General features: G+C 35.8%; 1 protein-coding gene and 1 long non-coding RNA gene across 6 annotated transcripts in view; both read right to left on the reverse strand.

The window, feature by feature from the left end:
• SPAST (spastin) overlaps positions 1–12,324 on the reverse strand; it is a 33,724-nt gene that overhangs the window by 16,032 nt on the left and 5,368 nt on the right. For 2 of the 5 annotated variants that reach the window (XM_068185349.1, XM_068185348.1), the window contains exons 3-5: positions 12,238–12,321; positions 6,651–6,746; positions 642–826 (exon numbers count right to left, since the gene is read on the reverse strand). In XM_068185349.1, coding sequence (XP_068041450.1) covers positions 642–826; positions 6,651–6,746; positions 12,238–12,321 — 365 coding nt within the window. The remainder of the gene's footprint in view (positions 1–641; positions 827–6,650; positions 6,747–12,237; positions 12,322–12,324) is intronic. The other 3 variants (XM_068185352.1, XM_068185350.1, XM_068185353.1) reach the window with 2 other exon arrangements.
• LOC137471220 (uncharacterized) lies at positions 3,478–6,644 on the reverse strand. The gene is made up of 2 exons (XR_010997469.1): positions 6,064–6,644; positions 3,478–6,019 (listed from the first exon to the last, which is right to left on the reverse strand). It is a non-coding gene; the product is annotated as an uncharacterized lncRNA (long non-coding RNA).

The raw sequence follows: 12,324 nt of genomic DNA on the forward strand, positions 1-12,324 counted from the left end.
TTAACAGGCCACTTAAAAGTCTTCATATTATATTACAGCAGCAATAATGTTTTAACAGAACAATTATGTTCAGTCCATTCTGCTCTTTATTCTACTTTACTGGGTGATAAGGATGAAAGGGAAAAAGATGGGTCAACAGAAATGCTGTAATTTTCTGTATTCTCACTATTGGACTTCTGTGTTTTAGTCCCAGCCTAACTATGATTTGCTTTTCAATGTGGTTGCAAAACAACCTCTGCATGCATGCCTGCTTTGAATGAGAAGAACATCTAGGGGGGAAAACCTTGTAGCTCTGGAATAAGAGGTTTTTCCTTCCATCTTTTACATACTATAAGTAACACTTATTTTTCTGCTAGGTAACTTTCACTCAACTTCCCATGCAATTTTAAAAACAAGTAGTATTTATTACTGTGATTATACTTAAAATCCTTTTGCCCATGCACCCACCTGATGTCCTCCAATTTCTAAAATCCACTCTGCAGCATACCTCAAGAGGCCTGGCTAAAAATGTGGAGTTTCCGTTTTTTCAAAAAAGCTTTCTGCTGCTACAATACTGCAATTAAAGCATTAAATCCAAAGCTTCTTCTGGAATTTACACTTGATTTTTCCAGTGTATACTTCCATATTTATCCTCACTATACCTTGTGAGCTGAAGGTGTAGGATTAGGTGCTGGTCTAGACACAGATGATGATACCCCACTGTAGCTGGGCGTTCTGTGGTGACCTGAAAGGCCTGTGGATCCAGTTTTTGCAACAGTCTTTGAACGAGGAAGGGAATTACTCGTGTGTGTTAAGGGGTCCTTCTTTTTTGGAACTGCTCCACTTTCTATAAAGAAAACCAGTGTTGTAAGAACATTTGCAGCAGTCGTATTCTTACCATCAACTGAAGTAGAAGACAGAATTGTTTAAATATATAATACTGCATTACAGAAGAATAACACATATTTCTAAAGACGTCTGGTGCTTTTAAGGGGATATTGACTGCTGCTTTCACCTACAGATACAATTCTAATTTTTAGCTCTCAAAATGAACCCTAGTTAGCCATCTTAGAAAAGCCAGAGATAACTTAGTCCTGTTATCGAGGGAAGAACACCATCTATTCCTTATGATGCAAAGTCTTCTGCCGTCTTCTTTCCCAAGAACTCTTAAAAATAATCATTACAATAACCCCCAAATTTCAAGCCTTTAGATTCTGAATATTGATTATTTAAGTGATGTTAGCAGGCTAGTTAATTGGATGCCAGTTAACATTATCTAGCACCTTCCACATGGAAGCTTCACCAAGCATTTTAATCCGGATAAATTACAGTAGTAGTTATACTTGCAAGTGACTGTCAGTTGTTTTTTCTTTCAATTTTCTTTCACTTTAGGAATCTCGAGATGGAAGTAAATTCTGAATGGACAACTCTGAAGCAGCTTACCTTCCTACATTAAAAATTAAGTCTTAAAATATATTTAAATATCACCAGACATTCCACTCACATGACTTATTCACCTCCATGATGAAGCAGGAAAGTCTCAAATTAGGTGACAGATAAACATGAAATATTGGCCACAGACCATCAAACTACAAAAAGCCATTTTGGTCCAGAGTAAACCAAATAGCACTTGATGTCTATGTTCTCCATATGGGATATACGATAAAATAAAGTTCCTTGGCACAGAGATGGCAAGTGTAAAACATCAAATCAGATTAAGAGGTAAGAAGGTGATAGAGCAAGCAGGCAGGTTGGTCAGGCTGGTTAACAATTAGAGCATAGCTTTAGATTACAGTATTTTTTGTGGTGAGAATACACTACTAGAAACTGTCTAGTACAGTACTGTTGTCTGCGATGGAAACTATAAATACTGTCTTATTTTACAGCCTTTTAAAAGGATTAAGGAGTCTTTTGATTAGGTAAGAGAAATAGGGCATCAGAGGTAAGGAAGCTCAAAATAGATTTCAGCTACACGTATCTTCACTAGGATTGTAGAAACTTGCAACTCAATTTGACCTGCTAGTCTTAAGAACAGGCCAAAGAACTCTGATTTTTAAGGAAGTTAGTGGCTCTATGACAAATTTTTAATTTATAACATTGCAGTTCAATGAAAAATACTTTAAAAATCCTTTTAATTTTAAATGTTGTGTTTAAAAAACTCAAATAATACTTCAGTCAAACAGTATCATGGAAGGATCAGCTAATTACTACTATGTTCTCAGACTCTTTAAACATACTACCAGGACCTAATCTCTACACAGCCTCCAGGCAGCCTTAACAATTCAGTGAAAAAGTTTCTAAAGCCCTTCTTCAGTCACAAATCTACCCCTTTTTAGAGTTACAGAAACTCTGCTGGGGTCACAGTGCAGATGCATCAATGTGCAAGAAACAAGGCAACTTTACTAATATAATTAAGTATATTTACTTAATTAAGTATATTTACTTAATTGTAATATGTTTCTTCTTAAAAACAAATGAACAAACAAAAAACAAGAAAAACCACCAAAACTGGCTACTGACTAAACCACACACAGCTCCAGAGCTGGATACATTTACTTAGTCATTCCTTCACAGGAATTTCCAAGTCAAAAACTCTTAAAAATTAAGCATACTTAGTAACTTTCAAGTTATAAAAGCAGTATATGAATCTACTAATACATCCAGCTACTCAGCACTTTGACTGGTCCAATTTAATCAAAAGGTGGCACTCAGTTTGGTCGGGTTTTTTTTAGTCCACCTCAACCTCATTTGCAGACCTGGCTTGAAGTCAACATGGGAAGGCTTCAAAAACCTACATTAGTTTTTCTCCATGTCCTTCACCCTAACATGCTGCTCCATTACCTCACTCCCAGAACTACTCCAACACACTGAGAACAATACACAGATACTGCAATTTTGAGGGTCATAAAATTGCACAGGTAAGGAATATTTTAGGAAGCTGGAAACAGAAGGGAGGAAAGTAGGAAAAAATAATACAAATAGTACAAATTATTATTTACTCTAACTGCACCTCCAGGACTCAAGACCCATAAGTTTATGTGTTTTGTTGTCAGTCCTGATGGGTAGCACATAAAGAAGCAGTGATGAACAGCTCCTCAACGTAGCTGCTGAATGTCAATTCTAGAGGGAAGCTTCATTTTATGTACAAATTTTCATTGAAGCAACAAATAAAAATGTTATCAAATTGTTCAGAATTACAGTTTATCTAAAGCCTATCCATTTCTAAAGCATGAGGTGTTTCAGTGTACAACACACGTCAGACAGCTCCTACTGTTCCATTATGCAAAATCCGTATTTTGCCATAACAAATGCAAAACCCCCCAAACACATTTCTTACCCATTTTTATTTGTTATCTACTGAAAGACTGGAAATACATAGCAAGTGACTTTGAAGCCTCCATAGTATCTCCAGCAGCCTTTTGCCAAATGTTTCACTGTTCTGCCAAAAACAGTAAGGAAGTACCTAAAACATGTTTTAATCACAAAGAGACACCATGCAATTTTCTCAAGTGTATTTGAAACCCTGAACGGTTCAACTGTCTACTTCATACATACTCAGAGAACAGTAATAGATGGTTAATCAGTTTGATTTTACTCTCTAATTCTGGACAAAATAATTTACATTTTAGCTCCAGGCTAAAAACCACTGGATTACACAGACATAATAGCTGTCTGGTCCTGAAAGCATCCCTGCAATTTTAATCTGCCATCCAAATACACACACAACACAAATTACAAACAAGCAAGTAGCAAAATTTTGTCTGAGGTTTTCTATTGGCTAAACAGTGGTAAGATGCAGACACAGGTGCCCAATTTCAGACTCCCTTACAGACAAAAATGTTAAAAGTTATTATATAATATAGATACTTATTATATTAAACTGGTTTTAAAGATAAAGTACAAATATGTTTGAACAAATCTAAGAGAAGCTTGATTATATTAAATACCTAGAAATGCAAAAACAATCTTAAAATTATGCAGTTGTAGCTCATTTATTTAATATAGCATCCTTTATATTTCTAAAAAGCAAACCCACTATATTTTCTTTTCTGCACTTAAACCAGATTTAAGCATGTGTCAATAAAGAAGCTTCTACTAATCTCTAACTTCTAAAGCATCCAAAAGAAAGTTTAAATTCAAATTAACAGCAGCTTCCAGTACTGCAGAACAATTTCCAGCCTTCAGTTGTCACATCTTAAAAATCGTCAGGGAATATTCCTCAGAAATTCCCTACATATGCCTATTGAGAAGCAAGATAAAGGGGCCAAAAAAAGTTATTGTACATGGTCTGTGGACACCAAGTTGGAAGAAAAATCCACCAGTCTAAAATTATTTGTAACTTTATGTTTCTAATTTCATTTAGAAAAACCAACAAAACAAAAAAACTTTAAACTGCTGCTTTAAACTTGCAGCAATTGCAAGACCGATCATTATTCAAGATCAGCATTCACAACAACCCCCAAAATTGTAATTCTTCAAAAATTCAATTCAGATTTTTCAAATAGGTAGATGCAAGCAATAAAAGCTACTTAACAGAAAGCTCCAGCAACTAAGGACATGCTGCTTGTTTTCAATGGTAGCACAACTACACAAGCCAGGAATTACAGCTGCTTTCCTTTTTGAACTGGCAGATCCACATCAGTCAAAGATTTGCTTTTGTTAAATTATGCTGTTAAAAACAATCTTATTGCTACTTGTTCTTCTACTCAGGGAACTCCTCTGAAAACTTCAGTATTAAAAATAGAACTTCTGCAACATGACAAACACTGCCAGTATATATCTACTATTAAAGACAGGCCAGCAACTCCTTCCATGTGACAAATGAGATAAAATACTAGCTAGCTGCACAGTATTCATGTTGAGGTAATAGAAATGTAATGCTCTCTCTGGCCATCCATCATGCTGGGATTCACACATAGAATGGTATACACTGGAATTACTGTAACACTCTAAGTACTGTATGACTAGTAAATGAGTTCATAAAACTCAAACTCTGCCTTTGGCAAGACTGGCATAATCTCCTCCCCTAGCCTGTTTAAAAAAAAAACAAAACAACAATCCACAATGCAAAGGAAAACAAAGATATTTGAGGGAGAAAAATATCTAATGTAAGACTGCTATGAGAAGAATGATGAATATTAATATTATTTCCAAGTAAAGGCTGGGATCAAGGCTACTTGCTATTACTTTTAAGACAAGTTACTGCATAGCCCTCTGCAACTGAAGGGCAGGTGATACTACTGCTACGAGGTCTTGAAAAACCTCAGTATAAATTTGGAAGATAAACTTCCAAGAAAAATCTCTAGCTATTCATATAAGTTTGGAAACCACAAATGCTGAAGACAGGGACAGGTAGTCATTTATGTTAGAATCAAGTAAATTGGGCAGGAAGGCTGACACAAATAGTATCTTGAGAGAACGAAGAATCTCCTATCAGTAACACTTTAGAAATATAAAAAATGCGCAACCTAGCTGTGAGAACAGAATCTTACACAAAATTAGGAAGCAAAAACATCTGTAAAGACTTTGGCCTTTAAAGGCAAATAAAAGAAAGCAATCTAATTTTAGACCAAATAATGGGCAAAAAATGGCAGTTAATACTTTCCACAGATAGAAAACAAAGGTTATGCCAGAGCCCTGTGGCTCAATACCTCTGAAGTACCTCTACCTCCTCAGGTAGAGACAACAGTCCTCTTATCTGAAGTAGCCTGCAAACTGATTTTGTAGTTTTGTAAGAAACTTGGTCATCTACTTTGTGGTTTTAAATTATTAGAGCTGTCCATATGAATATACTGTTTTACACATATAAAGGAAGAACAACAGCAAGATGATTAGCAGATTGAAGCATACACCTTTTTACCCTGCTTTTAAGAAAAAAAAAGTGTATTACTATTATGTTCTTACAAAAAAAACACTTCTTCACCCCACACCCCAGAAAGATAGACAAAGCAAGCACAAGAGCATAAGCACCAACCATTTAAGAAATCCAGATGCCTGCTAATAGCCTGACTTTCATGGTACTATATCAGGGATCCCACAACTGGGATCCCACAACTGGCAAACATTCAGTACTTTGGGTAACACTTCCACTTCCACAACTTTATACCTTGTTTATGGACAAAAAAAGTTCATTTCTGCTATATTAATAAGTTTGGTTCAGTCTTCTGGGCAAGGATTAAAACAATGTTACATGACAAAATGCAAGAGCTACTGTCATTCTCCCCTCATTTCAATTGCATATCACTTTCCTGATGTAAAAACCCCCTGAATTTTAAAGTTGCTTAATGTATATTCACAATATCATAAAAGAAGAGCTAATTAATGTAGGCACAACATATAACCTATATATCAGACACTGACACTTTCTAAAACAGGTTTAATGTAATTCCTTGAAGAATATTACATGAGAAATATTTTATAAAATGCTGCCTTATTTAATAATTTGAATTCTAGGACAGTCAGAGAAAACTGAATACTACAAAATAAAACAGTGTTGTCAAAGCCATGGAAAGGATGGAATGTATTTCATACAAAGGCTTTAAAAACAGAAATATAAATAATTTTATTTTAAAGCTGGTGGGGCCAGAATATAGCATTGCATTATTGTGCCTTATAACACACCAGGAACTGAGAGACATCCCCTCAATAGGTGCTGGTAAAACCAAACCCACCTGACTGGAGATGTCCATTGCGGCATGCCAGGTTAGTACTGTCATTATAGACCTCCATTTGCGGCTTGGAAATTTGCAAAACCGCCTGCAGCTTCTCTACATAGTAGAACAGAGGGGGAGGGAGGAAAAAGGACAAAATAAACAAACAAAAACCAAAAATGAACCAAGAAAATTTATGTATGTTGAACATAGAAATGTCAAGGTTGGCTTTGTTATAGTTAAAGATAAAAGGAATATTTCTATCTATTCTACACATTCAGCAAATGTGTAAGAAAATTCTGTTAGTATAAGCATGACTGAAAACATCTTTAAAACTCACCCTCTATGGCTGAGTTAATTACAACAATCTTTCCAGTCTAGGGATTGCAGTTACTTCTCAAAAACAATATTCAGGATTAAGTCAATTAATTTAATAAGTATTTATGTTGATAACACATTTCTGAAAGTCCTACTAAAGGTGTTACTTTTGGCCAGGTGCAAGGAGTCCTCACTTCTCTGCATAATAAGTGTTCCACTTAAGTATTAACAGCCAGTCAACATTTTACAGAAACCTTCAAACTTCAAGCAGAACACCATATACACATTACAGTGATGTCTTTTGACATCTCTATTTAGGTATTCAATTGCTTTGAAATTAGGTCAATAAAGTTATCATGCAAATTGTTTTCTTTAGGAAGATTAACTTCAAAAACACCCAAATACAATATTTATAAAGCTAAAGATTAAGGAGAAGGAAATTAACTCTAAGAAGTAAGGAAAAACAGCCAAACCATAAGTCAAAGAGGTGTAAGGCTGCAAACGCAAAAGTTAAGGACCACTTGTTCCCTGCAGCCCAGCTACTTTTCCCACTGCAGTTAAAAACCTCTAGGCCATACTTTTGGGGCCCTTTACTGCCTCTCCCATCTTTATTTCACGCACACCCCTCTTGTTTTAAAAACCAACCACTGTCTGTAAAGATATAAGCTGTTACGCTCTCTCATTCCCTCCTGTTTTTTTTTCTTTCCTTCTCCCCACCACAAGAGATAACACTACCAAGAAGCAGCAAGAAAAGAGATGCCAAGTAGAAAACCAATGTTCTCTGGTAATATGAAAGCATATATTGCAAAAGCAGACTAATTCTACTGAAAATGCACACAATTAAGATCATAAATAACCTGGCTGGAGGAAGAAGTGACATTCAGAGCCTGTAGATGGTACAGCCATGAGCACTTCCTTCCTTAGGCTTCTTTGCCTGTTACACATCTTTGTCTAATCTTTCTGCTTCATTCGTTTCTTCTTCTTCCTGCTCCTCATCTTTCATCACCTAGCTTTCCTGAATAGTATCCTTATACCTCAGAGTTAAAGTGGTGGCTTAATAACATTTAGGTTGAACAAGATGTGGTTTAGAATGAAACTTTGGTAATCACAGGCAAATATGAAAAGTTCAAGATTCGTATGTGTACACAAGGTTTACTTAATTTTTAAATTTAAGTTTTGAAGAGTCAAACAAAAAAATGTCAGTCACACAAGAACAGCCTACAAACAGCCATCAGCTCTGCAACTTCCAAGAAGTTACCCTCATAAGCTTTCATCTCCAGAAGGGTAAGGAAAATCGTTTTAGTAGGACTGACTGCAGACAGTGTACTACTTTAGTGGACATAGCACTACCAAAGGAGGCAGCAGAATGGTCTACTCCCTGCCCAGTGCATGCAACCCACGTGGCAAGAACATACAGGAAGCTCAGGAAACAAAATTAGTATTAATAGACTTTTAAGATATTAGATAATCAGCTGAGTTTGCAGAACACTTCTGAGCTTAATTTAAAAAAACCTTCTAGTGAGCGACCATAATAACATCAATTGGCTTGTGCAGGAATTCAGGAAATGCTACTTGCTTCAATGCTACAATCTGACACTAGAGTTCTACTACAATTATCAATGCTTAGCTAGTTCCACAAATTCAGGCACTCCACAACTCAAACCAAAGAAAAAACGTAATTCAACTGTTGTCCAGTTTCAGTTCAGAGTCCTCTCATCACATTACCTATTAACATGTCATTTTAGTATTGCACATAAAATTTCAAAAGGCAAATAGATCACCTTTCTTTAGGGACAGTATAGCTGTAGGTTCCTCTGGAATATTAAAAATAAATTGAGCTTTTAAATATTATTCCAGGGAATTATAGGATCTTCCCTTTAAATACTTTCTCCCTATTTTTCCAGACACTGACAGAAAGTTCACAGATTCTCGTTCATTATTTCACCTTCATGATACAACACTGACATTAACCTTCCAAACAAACAGCACTGCAGCCACTGCTTTATTTAGGCAACACTGGAGCTTGAGTTCAAGGAAACTAATTTCTACTAAAAATTGCTACCCTGTAACATAAGCCTGAAGCAAGAAGCACCATCTCCTCCAAGAAAGTAAAATATTCCAAAATGTGTCAATTGAAGAGTGCTATCTACACAGGCAGAATAGAGGAATATTAATACCCTCCAAAGAGGATACTGATGACAGATATCTGAATTATGTGTCAATCAAAATACTGAAGCTACACTAAATACACAGGAAGGCACTTGTCGTGACAGAAATCTGTGCCCCTACAGAAAGTCTCTCTGAAATGAGAGAACACAGGTAAGTAAAAACACAAACAGAATTGAATAGCGTTGCACTGGTCATTACAGCCATCTATCTTTAGGAACAACAAGCTGCCAAGTTCTGTGTATCTATAGAAAACATATACCCTCCTGTCATTCTAAAGACATCAAATTTAATGACTCTAACATGGGTGATCAGTTATCCAGGAGAGATCAGGTGTGTGAAGACCATCAAAGCAAGATTTAACCACACAACTAACATACCCTAAACCATGTCAAAAATGGGGGGCCACCACCAAATCAAATGGAAGAACTTCCAAGTCCCCTGACAGCCAGCACAACCCAATATTGTCAATGGACTGTCAAAGCCATCAAGTCCACTTGAGGTGACCTGAAACACACCAGCAGTCACTTCAGCTTTCAGACTGTGTCACAGGACAGCTTTAAACAGAGTAAGATACATCATTTAGACTCAGGATGAAAACAGGGCTCAAAAGAGAAAACTCATCATCCCCAGTGGGTAGTTCCATCCTCTTCCAACATTGAAAGGCATCAGTGGTGTGATGACATTCTGGTAACACATGGGTGTGATCAGACATCACACTCTCACCAGTGGTGTTGAACACCCCCATCAGTGGGGTCATACAACTTAAAGTTACACTGATGTACCAGCACTTAAAAAAAAAAAAAAAAAAAAAAAAACCAAAAAAAAAAACCAAAAAAAAACCACAAAAAAAAAACCACAAAAAAAAAACCACAAAAACACTGAGCACTTTCAAGGGACAGCTGTAATCAGCCCGATTTAATTTTCACTTTCTATCTACTACCAATGTAACCTGCCTGACTGGATGGCATTTGAGTTAGGGAGTCTGCAATCACGTCCCTCTAGCAAGCAGGATGAAATATTTGGCATTATTGTCTGGTTTGCTTGATCCTTTCAGCTAATGCAATAAAGGACTTGCCTATTCTGACTTAAAGGGAGAAATTCCACAAAGTTAGCAGACAACATTCTTATGAGTTCAATTCACAGGAAAAATCACTTCATTAAACTAATAGCTTCAAGAGCCTCATGCTTAGTTCAACTACAAAAGGATCTTTACACCACTCAAAAACTTCCAAATATCTGTTACTATAAGTAACAGGCTAAAAGTGTGTTTAGAATGGCACATGCAATTCAACTCTAGATTACCTCTTATTTCTACAAAATCCATGTAAGATGACAGACAAAAATAGTAAAAAATATGCTGCCAACACTTCAAAATTGGTTAGATGGCATAACATATTACTCAAATAGAATTCTAATGGTCAAACTTGTAGGGACTGAAAATCATTGAAATATCCCTCCAAAGCACATCTTTTGTCTTCCTAAAGGGTACATGACTTCACTTGCTCCTTTTTATCCAAATTTTGCTTTTAGGTACAATGTATGAAGCACATCATCAGTAAAAATTAACAACAACCTAGGAAAAACAAAGTGTTAAACTGATAATTTAAAAATAAAATAAAACACTACTTTACATCAACTAATGTAATAAACACTATCTGCACTTCGAATGAAGCAAACAAGTAGCATGCATCACACATTCTGGTAGTAGAGATGAACATACTTCAACTTCAGGGTCTTTTGTGAATTTTACCCTTTGTTTCTTTTCCAGCAGATCACAGCAAGTAAGCAACTCAAAAATACTGCAAGCGCTACTAATGTAATACTAGCAAGGATGAAGCACTATCCACAAAACACAAACACCATTACCTCAAGCCATACCTTATCAAAGATTGTTAGCATGTAATCACTTTCACTCCATTGTTCCCTAGTTCATATTACCTCTAGAAGTCAGCCTTTAACCCTAGTAAGTGGAAAATATCTTTTCTCCATATACTAAAACTGTATCAAGAAACACTCATATTAAAGCACAGAAGACAGATGTCTCTTTCACCTCCTGTCCCCTTCAATTTTTTTCAAAAAATATTTAAGACATTAGGAACTCAACGGAAACAAAAGGGGCTGCCTTCCTGGGGGTTGTCACAACTCCCCTGTCAATCACCAGTTAGGACCACAGAACCATGAAGTGTAAAAGGAGAAAAGAGCTCAAGTTTTCCCACCTGCTCTATATGCTCCTAGGAGAATGAGTTAGTAAAACTCCACACAAGAGAGGGTTATGATTAAAGCTGAGATATGCCAGTTAAAATCAAGTACAATTGTTAGTGTACTCTTAAAGAGCAATTAAAAAAAATATCCCTTGTTTTACTTTTACAGACTAAACTGAAAGCATTTTCAAAGTTTTAAATTTAGAAGATGCACTACACAGAGCCATGAGTCTGTTGTTTGATGGGAGGATCTTTACTTTGTTAAGAGCTTATATACAACATTTAATTTTAATAAAGCTAAAGCTATACAACACTATGCTTCTGAAAAACACGACCTCACCTTCTAATTTAAAAATAGAACACTACTAGAAAATAATCAAGAATATTAGAATTTCACAACCTTATGGTCTACATGATGTTTTAGAATTACTATTATCATCATCATCATCATTATTATTATTATTTACCAATAGTAAGGAAAATTGTTAACACAAGTGTCAGCAAAATCAACAGAACATGAAGTAGTTACACTTACAGGAAGCACACTTGGCACTCATCATCAGCAATATATCATAAATTTCACTATAGTACTAACTTAGAAAAACCCTGAGCAAACTTCATCAGGAGTTAATCAAGACTCCCTCATTTTATATGTACTCAAGACTTCCTCATTTTATATGTAAAGTGCGCTATGATATAAAAGACTTCTCAGTTACTTTTATACCCGAAAGTGGGTAATGAAATTCCATTTTCAAAACCGATCAACAACACTTACTCTCAACTAAAAATTAAATTAAAGAGACCCTACAAAGATAATGACTCCTTCACTTTAAAAATCAAAGTAATATTTTAGAAGAAACATTAAATGAAGTTGTGCAAATAATTACAAATGTTCCAAAGTCATGAATTGTAACTGGTACCTAAAAGCTGCAACCGATCCTTGGCCATTGCCAAATTTGTCATCATTTTAGATTGGAGACGTCGAGCCCGTTCACACTGATCACCTT

The sequence above is a fragment of the Anomalospiza imberbis genome, chromosome 3 (genome assembly GCF_031753505.1).
Source record: "Anomalospiza imberbis isolate Cuckoo-Finch-1a 21T00152 chromosome 3, ASM3175350v1, whole genome shotgun sequence".
Taxonomy (NCBI): Eukaryota; Metazoa; Chordata; class Aves; order Passeriformes; family Viduidae; genus Anomalospiza; species Anomalospiza imberbis.